Raw genomic sequence first — 20,270 nt, 5'->3', positions numbered from 1 at the left:
AGGTGCACAAAGTAGGTGCCTGCTGCAGAACTGAAGACTGTCCCTCCCAGGCGACCCTCTCCGGCAGACAGACACCGCCACACACATGGCTCATAGCACATGGTACTCTTTATTGTGACGCTCAGTGGGAAGCATCTGTAAACCGGCTTACTGTAGTGGTGACAGCTGCGACACATGCTAAGGCACTTTTATTATATAAAAAAAGGGGTGGGGTGGGAGTGCCATCCACTCCTTTGTGACAGCAACTGGGACCTGAATTCAGAGCTTTTTAGGCATATGTAGCTTTTACATATATTCATGATTTGTTGAGTTTCTTTTTTCAAAAATGCCTTCTTTGCCATAAGTCTAAATGCAGCATATACAAAACAGGAACACAGATAAATTCAGCAACCAGTGTAGACCAGTGTAGGACACGCTACTCTCTTCTAAACATGGTTCCAAAGGAAAGGCAGTGATAAAGACTGGGGATTTTATCATTTATTAGAAGGGGGAAAAAAAGAAAACCCTTTTTTCTTCTCCTTTCAAAAACATCTGTGCAGATGGCAGATTTTTAAACTATACTGAATCAATGGCGCAGAGAAACTACCCTCGGGCCCAGTCCTAGAGTAGGTAGATCACAGGGGAGGGCCGCTGGCCCTTTCTGATGCTCTGGCTGTCAGATTTGGGACAAGTCCCTTAACCATTAAATATATTTGGTCCCCAAGAGTGTTGGGAGAAGCCACTGCTGGCTTTTCCGGCTTGGCCCCCAGGCCCTGTCCACTCGGCCCAACGGCCTGTACAGAGTAGGCAGCCCTCGCTCAAGGAGGGAAGGGGGCCGTCATTGCACTTGAGACGTTTTACAATTAGAAAGGGGACAGTGGCGCTGTCCAGCAGGGGTGGGGAGGAAGTACGCTCCCTCCCTGTCCTCAGCGGTCTGTGCCCTGCACAGAGGTGGCGTCCCTGGGCCTGCTCTTGCTGGACCACCCGGAGCCCACGGGAGTTGGGGGCTGGTGGGGCAGAGGGTGTGAGGTCACCACGTGTGATTGCCAACAGCAAAGAAGGGGCTGGGGGAAGAGCTGGTGGCGAAGGCGGGGGAGGGTGACGACTCTTCTGGGGTGTCGGGCTATCAAAATTCCTTAGTCTGAAGAAAAATAGATTCATAGAAAATTCTCGCCCATCCCCGGTGGCTGCCCTTCTTGCCTCAACCATCTTGTGCTTGTTGGCAAGAGAGGGCTGAAGATCCTGCAGGTTGCTCTGTTCCCGAGCTGGGGGCCCAGGACCCTGATTCTTTGGTATCAGATTCTGGGGTGTGCAAGGGAGCGGGAGGGGCTGTAGCAGAGGAAGTCGAAGGCCTTCAACAAAGCCGGGGGATGGGGAGGTGCAGGCCTGAGGTCCCCTGGCCTGGGGGGGAGAGGGTTGGGGAGCATGGTCACAGCAGTCCCAAGAAGGTGGAGGGGTGCTGCGGGGGCTAGCAAGGGAAGGCAGAGTCGTCCATTGGTCGGTCGGTCCGTGGGTCCGTCCGTCTTGGGCAGCAGGAGAGGTTATTCGGCAGCTTTGGCCTCAGCCCCGTCGGCTTTGCCGTCCACCTCCTCATCCGAGCATTCGCCAGTGCCTTTCCGGGCCATTCGGCGGGGCACGACAAACGGCAGGTCCCCACGCCTAGGGTCAGAGGCAGAGGGTCAGAGAGCCGGCCAGGGTGGCCGCAGCACAGCTCACACATTCCAAATTGGTCTCCAGAGGGAAACTGAGCGCCTAACGTCCCGTGGGGAAAAGCAACGCGGGGCTCCAGACAGGACAGGATGGCTCCCAGACAGCAGGGGATCAAAGCTCCCGCTTTAACCCAAAACTCAAGAAAAACCGTCAGAAAATCGGGACTGAAGAAAAGAGAGAAAGGCCCAAGAACAGATGGAGTCACCTGCAAAATGTCAACCTGTGCTCAAACTTAGTACGAAACACGTGAAGCCGTGAGATACAGGAACGAGTGGCTAACGCAGTGCGTGAAGACCACATCTTCCCATGACGTGTAAGAAAACTAGCATTAAACACTAACTAGAACGTCTGCTTTGTTGATTTTTAAACTGGGATTGCCACGAAAAGGAGGTAAGAAATGAGAATTTTAGAGAAAAAGACCCTCTGCCTCAGCCATTGAATAATTCTTGAATGCCCACCCTCCCTTGAGAAATGCGAAGAAGCCCCCCCTCATTCGCACAGGATGTCAGGAGCCATCCTCGGCAAACGTTCACTAGGACCTGCTGGGGGCCGGGGACCCGCCAGGTGGCCTCACCACTTTCCCCTTGAAAAAGACCCCACATGAGACGTCCCGTCAGGATGGGAGCGGCCGCATGAACGGACCGTCGGACAGGGGGCGGGGAGACTGCCCGACCTAGAGCTCAGTGTTTGTTCAACAGACCGGGGCCCGGCCCAGGGGGTGAGAACCCCGAGGGGCGTGGCTCCTGGGGGCACTTTCTCGGGCACCGTGCTGCTCACTGGCGTCTACCTGAGAAAGGTAACCGACTGCACAGGAGCTTAACTTTCTGAGTGGCGCTTTTCAGAACTAACTTTTTAAAGGAGAAAGAATTGTGCAAAGGGGCTGGGGGAGGCAGAGCTCACCTGAGCTTGTTCTTGAGGGAGCTGACCTCCCGGTTCATGGCGTCGGCGGTTTCGGTGACATCCTCCAGCTCGCGCTGCAGTTTCCGGCGGGAGGCGTTGGCCCGCTGGGCCTCCTCCTCGGCCTCTTCCAGCTGCCGCTTGAGCTGCTTCAGGCGGGTGGACGCCTTGTCAGCCTGCGGAGACATGTGGCCAGTGGCCCTGGTTAGGGCCTCTGGGCGAGTGTGGCCCGCTCGGCCCCTGGCGAGCCCCAGGGGTCCCCGCCCCTCTGCCCAAAACACACCTGGTCCTTGAACTGCTCGGCGTTCCTGCGCTCATCATCCACCTGCAGCAACACATCCTTCAGCTTCTTCTCGGCCCGACGCGTCTGCTTGCAGGCCGCCTGGCGCTCCCTGTGAGGGACGGACATGGCGGCTCAGGGGGACACCCTCCTTCAGGGGACAAACCACGAGCTGCACCACCCATTCCTGGGGCCTCACTGGTATGTCCCCCGCGGGAGGCCTTGACGCTAAGGCCTTGATGCTTTACCAAGCACCTGCTATGAGCTTTGTCTCCCATTTCACAGATGGAAACCGGGGCTCAGGGAAGGGAAGTGACACATCTCAAAGAGCACGTGTGCAGCCAGGAAAGGGGAAAATTGAGATTTGAGGCCCAGTGTGAACCCCATTACCTCCAAGGAAGTCTCAGTCTTGCTGAGCCTACAGACTGCCTGCCCAGGTAGCCCCTCTCTCAGACACAGCCCTCAGAGACAGTCAGCGAACCCCCTAGCTTTAGAAGTGGGCTGGGGGCTCCTATTTAAACCCCACGAGGACACAGCGAAACAGAGGAGAGGCCGGCAGGATGGGAGACGACAGCCTCTGGGACGTGGGGGACAGAAAGCTGGCTCCTGACCGGACTCAGGGACAAGACCGCAGAGGGGTCTGGGGACTGCTCCAGATGACAGGCGAGGGACACCTACTTGGTCTCGTTGTCCAGCTGCTCCTCTAGCTGTACAATCTTGGCCTCCAGGGCAGTGATGGAGGCCTTGTACTTGGACTTGACGGTGCCCTCCATCTCCTGCAGCTTGACCTTGAGCTCCTTGTTCTGGCGCTCCAGCTGCTGCCGCGCGTTCTCGTTCTTCTGGGCGTGGCTGCGCTCGAGGTTCAGGTCGGTGTTGATCTGGTCGATCTGCGGGAAGAAGGGCTGGTCACCTCAAGGCAGGCTGAGGACAGAGGTGGAGCAGCCGGATCCCACAGAGCCCCTGATAACACCAGGTCCTAGGGCCCAGCCTCTAACCCCTCCCAGAAAAAGGGAGCTACCCATGGTAAGGTTCCAGAAACTTCTTAACAGTTGCCAGGACATGCTCCCCTCGGCGATCAAAGTGCAGGTGGCCTCGCCAAAGGGAGAACTGAGAGCGTGCCCGGGGGCCCCGCCCATGCGCACCTGCAGGTTGGCCTTCTTCAGCCGGTCGTTCACCAGCTCGGTGTTGCCTTGCTCCTCCTCCAGCTCCTCCTCCAGCTGGGCGATGCGGGCCTCCAGGCGCCGCTTCTCCTCCAGCGCCAGGGCCCTGGAGGAGGCCAGGAAGGGGTGAGAAGGGCCTGTCCCCGGGGTGGGGACCCCACCCCAACACCCACCTTCACTCAGCTGAACGTGTTGCCCGTGGCTCACTCACCCTTTGCCGCTGCTGTTAGCAATCTCGTCGGCCAGCTCATCCCGCTCCTGCTGGGCCTGGCGCTTGGCACGCTCGGCAGCTGCCAGTTCCTGCCATGAGGACCCAGAGTGTGACCCGTTGGGGCAGCCCATGGCCCTGAAAGCCCACCTCTTCTATCCCTGGTCCTCTGCACAGCCATCCACCGCCCCATGAAACCCTTTCTCATGAGCCCCTCTGGCTCGGAGGGCTGATTCCTCCCTCTGAGGTCAAAGCTTAGGCACCACATGTTTACAGAGCCCCCACATCTAAATGCTAGGAACGGGGCTTGATGCTGGGGATGCAGAGATATGTAAGGAACTGTCTTGGCCTAACAGGGCATGCTGGACCCTCTGCATCCTGGGGAGACCAGATGTCAGGAGGGATGAGATAGATGTAGTTAGAACCAGGGTGTAAGGTCTCTGAAAACCAGGTGGAAGAGAAGGGCTTTGTCCAGGGGGAGGTGGCCTCGACAGGGACCTGCAGGTGACCACGGAGGGAGGGATCACACTCAAATCCAGGCAGGAGAGCACAGTCAGTTAGGCAAGAGCGGACAAGGACGTGCCAGGGTGTCTGGCCCAGCTACAAGCAGAGATCGGAAGGCGTGACTTCACACTGCGGAGGACCGCCTAGATCGGGGGAATGCTCCCATGTGTGCCTCATGTGCGACAGGCAAGGTGGCCAAGGGGATGCTCAGTGTAAGAGCACGCGTCTGGGAGGGACCCCTACTCGCCAGGAGGCAATTCACAGCAGGAGGTGGTAATTACCACAAAGCCTCATTTCATGCCAGGGAGCCGGCCCCAAATGGTGACAATTTAATTCACACACTGGTTTTAATCACGCCAGGGAGCCTTGCTCCTTAATGAAACCCCGCAGGGAATTCTTTCATAAAGAACCAACCCAACTCATTCCTGGACCTGGGCTACTTTGTTTTCAGCCCTGCGCCAGTGTCTCAGCCGGCCTGGTGGAGGCCCTGAGCTGCCACCTGCTGGCCAGACGGTGGTGACCCTGATCGCCCCTTGGCCCCAGCCCACCTCCTGCAGCTGAATCATCTCGGCCTCCATGCTCTTCAGCTTCTTCTCATTCTCCTTGGCCTGTGCCAGGATCTCCTCGCGGGAGGCCCGCGTGTCATCCAGCTCACGCATGTAGTCCTTCATCTGGGCCTGGGGGCAGGAAGGACACACTTAGCACCACCACCCAAGAGCCACCATGTCCCTCCCACCTCACTACCCTCCTCCCACCCCTTCACAGGGACAACCGCCAACAGGAACCAGCGGCTGCTTTCCACCCTGACGCCATAGTTAACCAGCTTAGCTAAAAGGAGAAAATAGTGATTAAGGAGGAAAATGTCTTTTTATCTCATGCCACTGTACACTGCCGGGTGTGCATGAAGCCACGCTGTGGGCTGTGTGTACTGTCCACAGCTCCTCGCTGGCCTGACGTGGCGCTCCAGCTCCCAGGGCTGGGGGCTCTGCCAGGTCAGCCTGACTGCCGGGCAGGAGGTCATCTCCTGTCATTCTCCTGTGACTTGTTTTAATTCTAAAGATTTCTGCCAAAGAGCTTCTTTTTTGCTTTTTGAGGAAAATCCCATATTGGGATTCCTCGTGTCAAAGGGTGGGACTCTTGCTGGGCTCGGCCAGATAGACCGGGAGAACTGCCACTGACCATGGGACCTGGCCCTTCAACCTTGCCAACCACAGACGTCTGCATTTATTCTTGTTGCCACTAGTTTGCTGGGTACAATGTGACATCTCAGAGCTGCTTTTAACTTGTGATTCTTTAATTATCAGTGAGGTGAAAATTTCCCAAGTTAAGTGTCCCTGCTCCTCTGAACCATCAGCTCCGACTCTCCCCCATCATCCGAGGCTGGACCAGCTCAGTACATAGGTCATGCCAGGTTTATTCTGGAAATCTGTCATGTCATAAGTACTACCTTCCTTAATCTTGCTGAGTAGCTAGGTGTAGACTTATCTGTTTAATGTACTCAAAGGTTCAGACTATTTGTTCCCCACTCATCCTCTGGGCCTCTGAGTCTCCACCGGGCTAAGGGCACCCAAGACATTCCTCAGAGAGGGGAAGGCGCAGCTCCCAGCATTCGCCAGCCACCCCACTAGTGAGTGTCCCAGCCCCGCGCTGAGCCCAGCGTCGCCGTGTGCGGCCCGATCCGGTGTGGTGCGGCCTGGCCTCACCTGCAGCTTCCGCAGCTGTTTGATGGCTTCGTCTCGGTTCTTGTTGGCCGAGTCGATGTGGGCCTCCAGGTCCTTCAGGTCCATCTCCAGCTTCTTCCGAGCGGCCACTGCCAGTGAGCGCTGCTTCCTCTCGTCCTCCAGCTCTGCCTCCATCTCCCGCACCTGGGGGAAGACACCCACAGCTCGGAAGTCTAGATCCATACAGACCCTGCTCCAGTCCTGTGGGATCCATGGGTCCTTGAGGGGTCAAGGAGAAATTCTGACCATAAAAACTCTAATAGAGTCACTGACCCCCAGGACAGAAGACTGGAAGGTAAGGACGTGGAAGGAATGGTCAAGGAGGCTTCTACAATCCTGGCAGAGAAATGAGAGAAAGGAAGCCTACTGGAAATCAGGGGGGCCCTGCCTGCCTCTGCCCACACAGAGCTGGCGCCGTCCTAGGGATGGAGAATGGGGGCGGGAGGGCCATACGCACCTGCCGGACCAGCTGCTTCTTCTTCTCCTCACTCTGCTCATCCCGGCCCTGGAGGTCCCGCTCGAACTGGGCCTTCATGGCCTGCAGGTTCACCTCCAGCCGCAGCTTGGCATCCTCAGTGGCCTGCAGCTCATCCTCCAGCTCCTCGAGCTGGGTCTTCATCTCCTCCACCTGCTGCTCCAGGGCCCGCTTGGACTTCTCCAGCTCATGCACCTGTCACCACAGGCAGACGAGTCAGGAGTAGAAGGGTGAGAGGTCCCCGAGGTCACGGCTTCGGTGTCTGGTCACCCACTAAGCTCTGTGCTGTCACCTGCCCACCCCCCACCCCCCGGTACTCACACTCTTGCCCACGTCATCCTTGGAGCTCATGAGGTCCTCCATCTCGGTGCGGAACTGTTTGTTGAGCCGCTCCAGCTCCGCCTTCTGCTCCGTGGCCTCCTCCAGGGCCCGGGCCAGCGACAGCGCCTTGGTCTCCTTCTCGCGGGCCTCTGCCTCAGCCCGGTCACGCTCCTCTGCATACTTGGCAGAGATGTTCTTCTCCTCAGCCAGGAGCTAGGAAAGAGGTGGTCACCATGAAGCTCGAGCGACGGCCTCCGGTCCAGAAAGAGCGCAGAGCCTGCTGACCTCAGGCAGGCAAAGCATCCTGACCCGGACTCCCTGAGCAGCGAGCCCCAGCGCTGGGTCTACGGGGAGGAGGACCAAGAAGAACAAGCACAAGCCTGCTGCCCGGGGGGACCTGGCTGGTTCCAAGGGTGACACGCGCTACTCAGCATATCGTCGTAACTAGATGACGGCAGAGCGTGCCTCTGCCATGTGCTTTAACCGTTTCCCGTTTGTGCCGACAATACTCGCTGGCAGCGCTTGTGGCTGCAGCATTTCCCCTGATATAATTCATGGGTTCCAGTCCTAACCTCGCCCCCAAAGCCTGCCACAAAATACCTCGCTTTTACTATTCTTTTTGCATCTCTAGTATATCGATAGTCTTTGGAAACAAATGACGTCATTCTATTTCTAGCATTTATGCTCTTAGTAACAGTAGTTCCATTTCCAAAATTCTCGATTGCTGAAAATGTCCAATCTTAGATGTTCCACTTTGTGTTGTTCCGTGCTTTGAAACACGGCAAAGAATTAAATACTAATCACCGTATACATTTCTGTTACATTAGGATTAGAGACAGGTTCTGTTTAGAAATAACTCCAAGAACAATTTTTATATTTTCACATTGAAAACCAGTCAGATTTGCTTCATCCTCAAAGAGTGTGTTTATGTAAAATTAAATTAACGTTGGCAGCGAGCTGCACTGTTTTTTCCAAACGGGAAATGGGTTAGTCTTTTGTTTTTATCTCTTAATAATAATAATTCTGTATGACACACAGCGCCTCTTCCCTGAAGACCCACAGGAGATGTTTCGCCCGCAGAGCCTGGCAAGGCTTTGGTCCTGACCGAGTGGCTAGAGTTTACCTTGAACGCAGTGTGACTCCAGCTGCCTGGAAGCCCAAAGCCCATCTGTGCCCCCTCTAAGGCTGTGCGTGTAAACCCCCGGTTCCCATTCTCTGCTCGCGCCCACTCTTGCTAGGTCTTATTTTCCTACCTTTCTATTCGCTTTGCCCCAATCACCCATTTATGCCATGGACCCATTTCTCAAAGTGCCCAACAGTAATTGCGTTAGACTTCACAGGCTGTATCGATGTAGTAACTACTCAACGCTGCTCTGACAGCACGAAAACAGCCAGAGATGACGGCAAAGGACCGAGTGTGGCCAAGCCCAACACACCTTCACGCACAGACAGGTCGCGGGCAGCGGGGGACTGGTGTGCTGAACCCTGGTTTATTCTATTTTTCTATCTCTGCCCACAGTCTACACCTCTGTAAGCTTCCCCGGATCTTTTAGAAAAAAGAGGTACAAACACATGAATAAAAATTCTAAATGATAGTAAAATCGGTTCATTATAGAAAATATGAAAAATATAAGAAGCAAGAAGGGGGAAAGTCGCTCCTACACCAATGACACAAAGATGCCCTGTTGTGAGCACTTGCCTGCCAGGCCCAGGCCCCTCAACGAGCTGACACCAAGTGAGACCTCTCAGGCACCTTCCCTGTCATGGCCGCCTCCGAGCGAGGGAACGATGGGATCCCAGGGCTCGCTCCTATACGTGGCCTTGGCCTGAGGCTGCGGTGTTTGCAAAAGAGGGGAAATGAGGAGAGTGGACCGACGGCACATACCTGGTCGAACTTCTTCTGCTTCTTCTCCAGGTTGGAGACACTCTGCCGCTGGTGGTCCAGATCCACGAGCAGGTCGTCCAGCTCCTGCTGCAGCCGCGTCTTGGTCTTCTCCAGCTTGTCGTAGGCGGCCACCTTCTCCTCGTAGCGCTGGCTCAGCCCCTCCAGGTCCTTCTGGAGTTTCCTTTTGGCTTCCTCGGCAGTCTCCAGGCACCCCACTCCATCCTCCATCTTCTTCTTCATGTCAATCACCTAGGCAAGAGCAAAGAGTCAGTACTCAAGATGGTACCTGCTCAGGTAACACACCTGTGCCTGGGACAGCTGGGAGGAGCTGGCCCGCTACCCTATGAACGGAAGGCCAGGGAGCCAACCCAGTCATGGAGTCTTCCCTTTCCATGAGAGCGAGAAAAATGGAGTTTCTGCAGAGGGTGCCTGCCTAGTGCACGGAGCCCAGGGGAAGGCCAGCGTCGCAGGTTGGCTTTGGAGGGCCTCTCCATCGTGGCCCAGACCGGGCCTCTCGTTAACAAAGACTGAGGCCCAGAGCGGGAAGCATCCTCCAGTCACCTGGCTCCAGGCAGCAGGACCAGTGCCCTCTGGGGAACCCGTTTGCTGGAGGCAGGACCACAGGCGTGCGTCCTTGCATCCGGACACGTGCTGCCACCACACGCATACCAGCGACTCCCACCCAGACCGCGGAGTGGACTGTGAGCCCATGCTGAGCTGGGGCAGATCCTCCGGCCTGGAGCATTTAAGTCCCAGGACAGAATCTAGCACAGGGCTCTTGGTCTCTTTTTGGCCACAGATCCTCTGTAAGTCTAGAGCAGACCACAGACTCCTTCTCGTAACAACGTTTAGATGAACACAAAGTAAAACAGACAGGATTACCAAAAAAGCCAATACAGAGAAGCTGCCAGGTATTTTTTAAAACTGCAATTCAGTAACCCACGTGCTTCTTTACCAGCACACTGAGTAGCAGCAGCCTCCTCAAGCACGAGGAGCACAGTGACATGCCCAAAGCCCTGCCGTGGCTTGGACATGGTGACCAGTGCTTTCTAGTGAATGAGGCCAGAGTCACTGTGACGGCCACAGCTTGCGGACATTCACAAGGAGATGCTAGATGTTAGTTAGAGACTGGTGAAGATAAAGATGTCATCTCCTCCCTCCAAGCTCACAGATCCCTAACTCCTCCCCAGCTAAGAGCCCGGGGAAAATCCAGCAGGCAGGGCTGTGCCTCCAGTGTCCAGACAGGTGCCTCCCCAGCCTGCAGACTCCCACCAGTTTCCCTGAGCCACCTCCGAAGCCCAGGGCGTCTCGTAAGGAAGCCAGCACCGAACCTGGGCATGGAGGGTGGCCATCTGCTTCTCCAGATTCCGCTTGGCCTCCTCCTCCTCCTCCAGCTGCTCCTTGAAGGAATTCTTCTCGTCCTCCATCTGCTTCAGCTTGGTGCTCAGGCTCAGCTTCTGCCGGTTCTCCTCCTGCAGCAGCTCCTACTCCAAGGACAAGAGGGGTTCAGGGCTCAGGAGGTGCAGCGTCAGACCCTTGCGGTTCCCACGCCCTTGGCAAGAGGGAGTCGCTGGTCCCTCTGATTTGGGGGACAGCTGGTAAAGACCTAGTGGTGAGCCGGCAGGACCCAGAGACTCCGTGGATGTAGGGGAGGACGGGACATTAGAGGAGCTCTGGGACGGAAGACTAGAGGTCTGGCAGGTGATGCCGTGCGGGCACAGGGTCCTCACGGGAAAGGACCAGCTGCAGGGACCTGCCGCTGGGACCCACTGCCACTCTTACCTGTGTGTCCTGCAGCTGGGACTCCAGAGTGGAGAAGTCCTTGGTGAGCTTGCTAGACTTGCTGTCAGACTGGGTGAGAAGACCTGTCACATTGTCCAGCTCGACCTATGCAAGGAGGGGAGAGACAAAGGCCCATGAACTCGCCATGACTGCTCTGGCCCCGCCTGGGCGCTTTCAGGCAAAGCTGGGCCTGAGTTACAGGTTGAACCCAGAACCTCGCTTAGGAGCCAGTTTGAAGCAAGAAAGAGAGCGGAAGCCGTGGAGATCTGGGCCAAGGCCGAGGAGCTGCTGAAGGGACCACGGTGCAGGCCTGGGTCCCAGTGGAGGTCTCACCTGAAGCTTGGTGACCTTGTCGGCCAGCTCCGTGCGCACTCGCTCTCCCTCGTTGAACTTGACCTGCAGCTCCTGGAGCTGGGCCTCCACTTTCTTCCGCTTGTGCTCGGAGTCTCCTTTGCCCTGTAGCAGGACCTTCACCTCGTTGGCCAGCTCCCCTCGCTCACTCTCCAGGGTCTGCTTGGCCTTCTCAAGGTTGGCTTTTACCTAGTAGAGAAGGAAGCAAAGGTGTGAAGAGGGGCACCTGTTCCCTGACATGAGGCTGGTCTTTTGAGCATCGTCGGAAGAACCGCTGGCTCCAGATGCAGGAACTGCTGCCTCTGCAGCAGAAACGATGTTGGGCAGGTTTAGGGTACGGTGTGCCAGCAAGAGCTCCGGACTCGGAAGGCTCGCGCCCGACCTGTACTCATCACTAGACTGGTATGCGACACTCAGAGGTGTCCTCGCCTCTGAGGTCCTTGGCTTGGCTTCTCTACCTCTGAAACAGTCCCTGCCCAGCCTCCCTCACGGGCAGAGGAAATGTTCAAGTGTAAAACATCATTGCTGACGTTTTGATTTTAGTGCTTATAGGATGAGGAAAATTATAATTGTTCATAGTTAGACATCCACTCAAGCTTCTTTGAAATTTGATGTCCAAAAAAATAATGTAATTTTCTTCTAAAAAAAATACAGTTTATAGAATAAAGGGGACAATCCCATTCTAGTCTGCACAAGCTCATCTCAAGGTCATAAGCAAGTACAAGGGTAAACTGCACCCTGCGTAAATGCAGACATGTTGGGTAAAAACAGCTAAAGGACAAAGAAAGGCTTCGACCTGCACAGAACCGGGTGGAAGTTTAAAGGAGACGGGTGGACAAGGCGTGTTTCTAAAACATTTTGCAGGTTGCCATATGGAAGAGCCTTTGATCTCTCAGGCTGCCACCAAGAGTGGCTGGGAGCTGGGAGCCTCAGCGGGCAGGACATGTCCTGGTGAGGAACTGCCCAGCCATCAGTTGCCTGGCCAAGAAACCAGCTGGGATTAATAGCCCTACAATTTTCCCAAGAAGACTCCAGCTGACCACTTGTGGGGGTGGTTCTAGAGGGAACCCAGGCTTTAGAAAAGTGACCCTAATGCCCTCTGAAACTCAGTTTCAGGGTCATTCCAATTCCTTGAAGCCTCTGGTCTGGCAGGTTGGTGAAGAGAATGATAATGATAATATATACACTTGAACAACTTACCGAGCCCTTAGTATCTAAGCGCTTTACATGTCATGAACTTCAACTCTCACATAAACGTATAAGGTAGATTTATCATTAGCATCTTTTATAGATGGGGAAACTGAGGCACAGAGGTATCTATCTGCCTATGTCACACATCCACTAAGGGCTGGAGCAGGACTCTGACCCAGGCAATCTGGCACTGAAACCGCTCTGCTCAGCAGGACTGGCCCGGAGCACCAGCTGGTCTCCAGAAGGACACCGCCCCTGAAAGCAGCACGGTCCCCACCCGAGGCCACAGAGCCAGTCCCTGGGGGAAGTCCACGCACCCGCTTTGTCTGCTCCAGCTGCTCAGCCAGCTCCTCCACGGCTTGTGAATGCTTCTGTCTCATCTCCTGGATCTGGGCTTCATGGGTCTTGGCCTCTTCCTCGAGGGTCTTCTTCAAGATGTTCACTTCCTGTTCACGTTTGGACCTGGAGAGAAACACCCTCAGAAAGGAGGCCAGGGACCTTGGGGTGATGCTGCCCCTGGGGCTCTCCCCTGGCTGCAGAGAGGCCAGTGAGGTGCACTGGCCGCCCCAGGCAGCTTTTCCTGCCTCAGCTATCCTTCCTGCAGCCCAAGCTCAAAGACACACTTTGCAAAGGCTTCTGTATTCGTTCTGCCTTAGCCCATCCCGTCTCATCCAAACTTCAAACCCAGTTCTTCAACAGGTCTCCTAATTAGCAGAGAGAAGATGCTAAGGAACCTTCAGCTTCCAGGCTCTCTGGTACATAATAAAGCCACAGTGTGTGTGCACAGGCCTGGGATCTACACTTTCAAGGCCACGACCTCCTTTTCTCCCTGTCCCTGATTTGGCCAGCTGGCCCCATGACACACCTGAGCTCCTGCTGGGCAGCTGTAGAATCCAAGGTGTCCTCCAACTCTGTTTTCAGAGCCTCCAGCTCTTCCCCGAGGTCCCGTTTCTGTTTCTCAGCTTTATTCCGAGAAGCACGCTCAGACTCCAGGTCTTCCTGGAGTTCAGAGATCTGAGACTCCAGCTCGCGGATCTTCTTCAGGGCCATGTTCTTCTGGGTGGCTTCTTCCTCCACTCTGCCAAAGGAACCAACAACATCAGGATGAAGACATTTCACCTTCATGAAGCAGAGTTTGCAGAAAAGGTAGAGAGGTGCCACTTCTGGCAGTCACAGCCGCGGCCCTCAGGAGCTTCCTTCCCCCAAATTAACATCTGAGGCATATGGAATATTTAAGGGCGATACCGCTTCGAGGACTGGAAAACCTCAGACAGGAATCGTCTCATTTTCCAAATTAAAATTCAGTGCTTTAAACATTAAAAAGAAGTTCCAATGTTAAACAAACAAAAAGAAAATAGAATGTTACGGTCCAAGAAGACTGCAACAGAATAAAAACACAATGTTCCATAAATTTTGTATGATCACAATGTATCAATGTAGGTTCATCGGTTACAACAAATGTACCATCTGGTGCACGATGTGACGGTGCGGGGACGCTGTGTTTGAAGAAGAGAAGGAGATTTATTGGAATTCCCCATACTGTGTGCTCAATTTTGCTGTGAGCCAAAACTGCTCTAAGAAATAAAATCTATTAAAAAAAAAGGCAATAAATTTAACAAGAAAAAAAGAAAGAAAGAAAAGGATTGCTGTGGTTGGGTGTCACTGTGGATGACTTTTGGGGGATTACAAACAAACAAATGACGAAAAAGCCTTAGACTGTGCTTTTAGTGGACAGGAAATGTTTTGCTGTGAAATGGCTTCCGGGACAACAGCAAAGCGAATGCTCACAGCTCACTGATGCACCAAGAACCATGGCAGGAAGCAGCACAAGGGCTGGCACTGGCCACCTGGTAGCAGGCTGAGGCTTGGACCTCACCTGGCCAGGGCAGCCTGGAGCTCCTCCTCTTTCTTGGCCAGCTGCATCTTGAGCTCGGCGATCTGAGCCTGGAGCTCAGCGATCTGGTCGTTGAGGTCCGTGGAGTCTCCCTCCAGCTTCCGGCGAGTCTTCTCCAGCTCCTGACGCTGTTTCTCCTCTCTCCGGAGGCGCTCTGAGAAGGAAGGATAGGGAGAAGCTGACAGAGCCCTCGGCGGTCGTAGACTCTGCTGCCTTTCTTTCGAATTCTTACATAAATACTGCATATTTATTATCAAATATACATGAAGTTTAAAGGATCACAGTACGCAGACACTCGTGCCAACTCCTGGATGAAGGAAGAGAGCATCACTGCGAGCGGCCAGGTCCTGTCTCTCCAGCCCCGCCCGCTGCCCCTCCCCGCCGGGGCAGCCTCGCTCCTGAAGCTTGTGTCTGTAATCCCCTTGGTTTGCATTTAAGATACTACGTCTGTCCTGGGTGCTTCGAGATACCACTTCGTGTGAGCCTCACCACAGCCTGATGGAGTGGGTTGTCTTATCCTTACGATTCAAACGAGGCACAGAAAGGGCGAGGTGGGGATCACCTAAGTGAAATCACGACAGGAACCGTAAAGCCTATTGGACCCTGACCCCGCTATACCAACTCCACATAAGTTCAAGAAGGGCTGGCGGCTGTCACTCCGTGTCTTGCCTTCGTTGCCCAATGTCACGATCTTCAGATTCATAAGTTAAGTGTCACTGCAACTGATCCCTTTGGACTTCTGTCTAGAAATCCACTGTGTGACCACACTGCCACTGATCTTCCGCTCTACAACCGACGGGCATTTGGGTTGTGTCCCCATGAACAGGGCTGCTGTGAGCGAGAGCACTGGGTCAGGCGATGCCAGACCCCCAAAGCTGGCTACGAATTTACGCTCCCACGAGCAGTGTGTGTTCTGATGGTTCTACATCTTTGTTAACACTTGCTAGTGTCAAAATTCACGTGTGCTACTCCAGTGGGCATGCCAGTCCTAGACCTCGTGGGTGATCGACGCCTTCAGACTGTGCCTGGGTTGGGGAGCGAGGCTGTGGGAAGAGATCGCTGTCGGGCCCTCCTCGCCCTTGACGACCTGGCTCACCTCATCTCACACAAACGTGAGGGGTCCCCCAAAGCCATGAAACCAAGCCAGGAAACCCCTCATCCCTCGCCCCCCCATGGTTAGCCTGCATGGTTTCAGCCCAACATCCACTGGGCAGTGACACCTGCCCTGGAGGCGTTGGGGTCCCCGTGCTCTGCAGTGGGTGCAGTGGCTTCTGGCGTGAGCTCAGAGCTCCGGGATTTCTCCCATCCCTGCTTCATCCACTCCTCTCAAGGGGCCAAGGTGAGGGGTCCACAGACAGCCATAGACCTGTGCGTCTGCCCTGTACACCTCACCAACATGGATCCCCAGGGCACAGGGCACAGAGACAAAGACATGATCTGTCACCCTGTCCCAAGTCAAGCGATGACCTCTCACAATATCAGTTTAGCATTTTACAATACACAGCTGAGTGTCACACGAACTATATAGTTTAGTCCTCACAAATGCCCTTTCATTGCGTCCTCTTAGAGGTAGGAGAAATTAAAGCTCATGGAATGATGTTATAGGTATAAGATGACAAGCTAGTAAGTGGTAAAGCTGAAAGTCGACCTAGAACAGCTTAGGAAGTCTCAAAAGCTTGAGAAATGCACAGTGCACGACAAGGGACAAAAGCCAGAGTAACTTGGGGGAACTCGGCACTGGTGCCTGGCGGTCATACTCTCACAGGGACCAGACGCTGAACCCCAGGTTTTAAGGGCAGCGGCTGGCTGCTCCAGGCCCCGGGCCTCGCCCACGGAGAGTGAACATGAGACCTGCCTGGTGCTCCCGCTGCTGGCAGCGAGGCCCAGGCTGGCCCTGTGTGGTGGATGCCTTGGGCTCCTGAGTCTGACAGATCCTGCCCATCACGCTCTTACCCTCCAGGTCTGTGATCATGGCCTCGTGCTTGTTCTTGAGCTTCGCAAGACTCTTTGATTTTTCCTCCTCTTCCGTGAGGTTGGTGGTGAACTCGGCTATTCTGTCTTCCAACAGCTTCTTCTCCTGGAGGTGGCGGGGGGAGAGGGTGGGTCAGAGCTTATCAAAGGGGTCACTTTGAAAGGTCACTGGCTCCACTGACATAGCTGGATAAGCTTCCTTGACGTATACATGTGGGTACCAAAGCCCCCTGGACCTACTACTACCCCTGTGGGCTCAGGTAAGAAAGGTTCCAGGTGGCAGGTAGGGTCAGTAAATTCGGAATTCAGACACAACAGCATCACCTTCTCCGTGCCCCGGGCTTATCCACCAAGTGGGCTGTGACCTCCCACTCCTCACACCCCCCAAAGTGCCCCAGGACACATGCCATCATGTGGCCACCACTGGAGTCCTAATCTCAGCAGGGTCCCCCAACAACGGTAACCACAAAGTCACTGTAATAAACATACGCCATCACTCGGCACGGGCATCTCGCTCCCCGAGTTACAGTTCTGGGCAGGCGTCCTACACTCCGACCCCGACCCCCACCTGCCCCGGAATGGAGGACGGCATTTGGACCCTGCCCTGCCCCTCCTCTGACTGTTCCCAGCTCATATCGGCCTGCTCAGCTGACAGGGACCCCATATGGCTCTCAGAAGAAACAGTCACCACCTTGGAGACAGCTAAAAGAGAGGCACCTCAACACCAAGTCACCCAGGTGCCCGAAACCCCACCGGTGACTGACGCACAATGCCACGCGGGCGGTTCAGCTCCAGCAAAAGCCTCGGGTCTCAAAAGCTTATGAAGAGCTTTCCTGAGGAAACCTCTCCCTTGGGCCCCACTCAGTTATGAGAGACAGCCCTTTGGCTATGACCCTGGCACCAGAGGCCACGGGGACACGCAGGAAGAACCGCTACTCGGCAGAAGCCACAGCGTGGCCGACAGGAGCAGGGGCCGGGTGCGGCCGTGGGCCTGGGGCCCGGCTCGCTCGCCACAGCCCGCGCCTCAGCAGGCCAGGGGGCCCACCTTGGCCAGTTTGGAGTTCTGGTCTTCCAAGATGATTTGGTCTTCCTCCAGCTTCTTCAGTTTGGCCTCGGTGGTCACCTTCTCCAGCTGCAGCTTCTGGCGGGCGCCCTCCTCCTCCTCCAGCTGCTCCTCCAGTTCCTACCACAAAGACGGGGAGACTGTGAGCAGCGCGGGCCCCACAAGCCCAGTGGCCTGGCTGAGACGTGGCCCAACCCCCGCTTGTGTGGTCACATGTTTAAGACTGCAGTATGGGGACAAGAACCCTGATCCAATCACATGGTCGCTCGTTCTGAGGTGCTTCCTGTCAGTGACGACTGGGCAGAGAGCAGAGCTGATCGGCCTCCGCTCCTTAGACCCGTGGAACAGGACTGAGATGGGAAATTAAACTGGCTTCGATGCTCGACTGGGCAGTGTGCGTGGAGATCTGAGACGCACAGGTGAAAAACGACCGCGCCAAAGAGAAAACCTCTCGAAGGCCACCGGAAGTGGACAAAGGGGTCAAGAGCTAGCCTACTGTGGCACTTCCATCTCTGTGTTCTCTCTGGCTCCGTCACTGCTCCTCACCATGCCCTGTCTCCTCCACCCCATGTCTGGTGTCCAGTGCTGCCCTTTTCTCCAGAGGGGAGGAAGGCACGTTACCTGGATGTTTTGCTGCATTTTCTTCTTCTCCGCCTGCAGGTGCTGGCAGCGCTCCTCCTCTTCCTCCACCCTGGCCTCCAGGTCATGGCAAATCTCTTCCAGCTCTTGCTTCTTGGCGGTCAGGCGGGCCCGGAGCTCCTCGGCCTCGGCACATAGTTCTGTTTCTGCCTGGAGCTGCTCCTGCAGCTGCAGCTTCTCCGCCATGAGCTGCAAAGAACACGTGGAAAATGCAAGCTCCTTACAACCTCTTCAAGCCACTCCACGACACGTGTTCCCTAGCGCCGGCTTCCGGAGGGAGAGGACCATGCTGACAAGAGCAGTTTCCATTTCGAGAGTGCTTAAGCTCCCAGGCACGTTCTAAACACCATGACTTTTATCCCTTATCACAACTCTGTGAGCTGTACACCACGACCCCTAGGAATTTGGACCCTGCCAAGTTCAGAGAGGTTAAGTGCTAGAGCTGGGCCTTGCATCCAACATTCATGAGCTTTCCATCCTATCCCATCGCATAACCCCAAATTAAGTCTACGGAGAGATTAACCATTTTCCTACAGTAAAACATCTCCTTAAACTCCAAATATACCTTGCCTACAGATGGCTGGCAGGTGGCAGCACTGGGAGGTGCCATACTACCTGGGCAGAGTCCGCACTCACCTGGGACTGGAGCGTCTCCATCTCTGTGAGCCTGTTCTCGGCAGCCAGCTGCTTCTCTCGGACTTTGACCAGCTCCTCCTCCTTGGCCATCATCTCCTCCTCCTGCCGGCTCACCTGCAGGAGCGGCTTGACCTAGGCGAAGGGATGGAGACACATGCTCAGCTAAAGATGTGTGTCCTGGTCAATAGACATGAGGCTTTCCCCTTGCCTGTGGAAACGTGAGCTCACGAAAGTGAGGGGTAAACTAGGCATGCTGTGGTGGGGTGCAAACGAGTACAATCTTTCTGGAAATCAATTTGGTGCTGTGTGCCACAGGCTTCTAATCCACTCACGACACTTCAGAGAAACTACCCCTCTGCATGACAGCACTGTTTATTACAGAGACAAATTAGGAATCAGATAAATGGAAAAATAGCCAGATACATTATGAAACGTCTCTAGGGAACAGTATGCTGACTTTTTAAAAAATGATGCTCATGAAAGAATTTTAAATGGAAAATACAAAATACAAGCTTGTTTATACAAGTCAGAGCTCAGTTATGTAAGAATGCGTATGGTTTACATAGTGGAAACTGACAAAAAAAGACAGCGGGGATAAATATTGAAACATCTATTCAATATTGATGTTGGCTCAGAGTTGACGGGGTCACGGGTGAATTTCTATCTTCTTTATGCTTTTTGTTAGCCTCACTTTTCACAATTATCACATATTATTGATTCTAAACAAAAGCAAACTAAACAAGTTCAATAATAAAAGGATTTTTTTAAAGGCCAGGGAGGACCCGTGTGCAAAGATTCTGACTGTCCGTGGCTTCTCCGAAGGGCAGAGCCCTGTGACACGTGGGGCGGTGGCAGGCAGGGCCTTTACGTGTGGCAGCTATTCTTTGAGCCACTCTAGCCCAGCCTGACACTAGGCCATGACCATCCACGCTGGACAAATGCCATAGCTCATGTGCCTCTAGACTTCATACAGGGCAGGACAATTCCAGGTTCATGCTGCTGGACATGCAGGAGGCAAAATGGCCTTTCTAAGGACACGAGTCCCGCACAGAGCCAGCGTGCAGCCTACTCGTCTCCTCTGCCACGACGGAAGCTGGCAGAGAATCGGCTGGGCGGTGGCAAGGGAGGGCCCTTCCAGAACCTACCTTGGTGAAGAGCCGCCACCACTGCCAGTTCCGCAGCTTCAGGTAGGCGGCGCAGTTCCTCTGCAGGACCTTCATGGCTGTCAGCTGCTGCTGCCGCTTGGCAAAGGCCCTGGGGGTGAGGTACATGGTCAGGGCCTCAGGGCCGGGGGACAGTGGACCTAATCCATCAGTCCTGACTCACTCCGGAAGCTTTTCCAGAGGGATGACTCCTGCCTGGGGCCCCTCAAGACAGAAGTGTAGAAAAAAGAGGCTGGCCCTGAGGTCAAGTCCTATGGGTGACCTTGCATAGGGTGGTCAGGACCTAGGTTGTCAGACCACCTTCCTTTGCTAAGGAGCAAGTGAGTTCACAGGTGAAAGTGCCTTGTGCACTAACTACAGAGCCGAGCCGAGCGTGATCCCTGGTCATCTGGTCAATCTACTGACTTCAGTTTCCCATCATGCCACCCACTAGCGGGGCT

At 54.8% G+C, this 20,270-nt stretch overlaps 1 protein-coding gene across 3 annotated transcripts in view; it reads right to left on the bottom strand.

Moving 5' to 3' along the window:
- Positions 1-90: 90 nt before the first annotated feature.
- MYH9 (myosin heavy chain 9) overlaps positions 91-20,270 on the bottom strand; it is an 89,054-nt gene continuing 68,874 nt past the window's right edge. For 2 of the 3 annotated variants that reach the window (XM_039877783.1, XM_039877784.1), the window contains 22 exons: positions 19,813-19,921; positions 18,668-18,799; positions 18,014-18,220; positions 17,375-17,512; positions 16,312-16,435; positions 14,341-14,512; positions 13,330-13,542; positions 12,782-12,926; positions 11,256-11,462; positions 10,923-11,027; positions 10,472-10,624; positions 9,141-9,389; positions 7,256-7,468; positions 6,917-7,129; positions 6,442-6,603; positions 5,287-5,415; positions 4,238-4,326; positions 4,009-4,132; positions 3,545-3,753; positions 2,870-2,978; positions 2,590-2,762; positions 91-1,638 (listed from right to left, as the gene is read on the bottom strand). In XM_039877783.1, the coding sequence (XP_039733717.1) occupies positions 1,521-1,638; positions 2,590-2,762; positions 2,870-2,978; positions 3,545-3,753; positions 4,009-4,132; positions 4,238-4,326; positions 5,287-5,415; positions 6,442-6,603; positions 6,917-7,129; positions 7,256-7,468; positions 9,141-9,389; positions 10,472-10,624; positions 10,923-11,027; positions 11,256-11,462; positions 12,782-12,926; positions 13,330-13,542; positions 14,341-14,512; positions 16,312-16,435; positions 17,375-17,512; positions 18,014-18,220; positions 18,668-18,799; positions 19,813-19,921 (3,493 nt within the window). In that variant the 3' untranslated portion in view covers positions 91-1,520. The remainder of the gene's footprint in view (positions 1,639-2,589; positions 2,763-2,869; positions 2,979-3,544; positions 3,754-4,008; positions 4,133-4,237; positions 4,327-5,286; positions 5,416-6,441; positions 6,604-6,916; positions 7,130-7,255; positions 7,469-9,140; positions 9,390-10,471; positions 10,625-10,922; positions 11,028-11,255; positions 11,463-12,781; positions 12,927-13,329; positions 13,543-14,340; positions 14,513-16,311; positions 16,436-17,374; positions 17,513-18,013; positions 18,221-18,667; positions 18,800-19,812; positions 19,922-20,270) is intronic. The other variant, XM_039877785.1, reaches the window with a different exon arrangement.

This window comes from Pteropus medius, unplaced genomic scaffold (assembly GCF_902729225.1).
Source record: "Pteropus medius unplaced genomic scaffold, Ma_sr-lr_union100, whole genome shotgun sequence".
Lineage (NCBI taxonomy): Eukaryota > Metazoa > Chordata > Mammalia > Chiroptera > Pteropodidae > Pteropus > Pteropus medius.
Note: the sequence above shows the minus strand (reverse complement) of the source record. Positions and strands in the feature narration are given on the sequence as shown.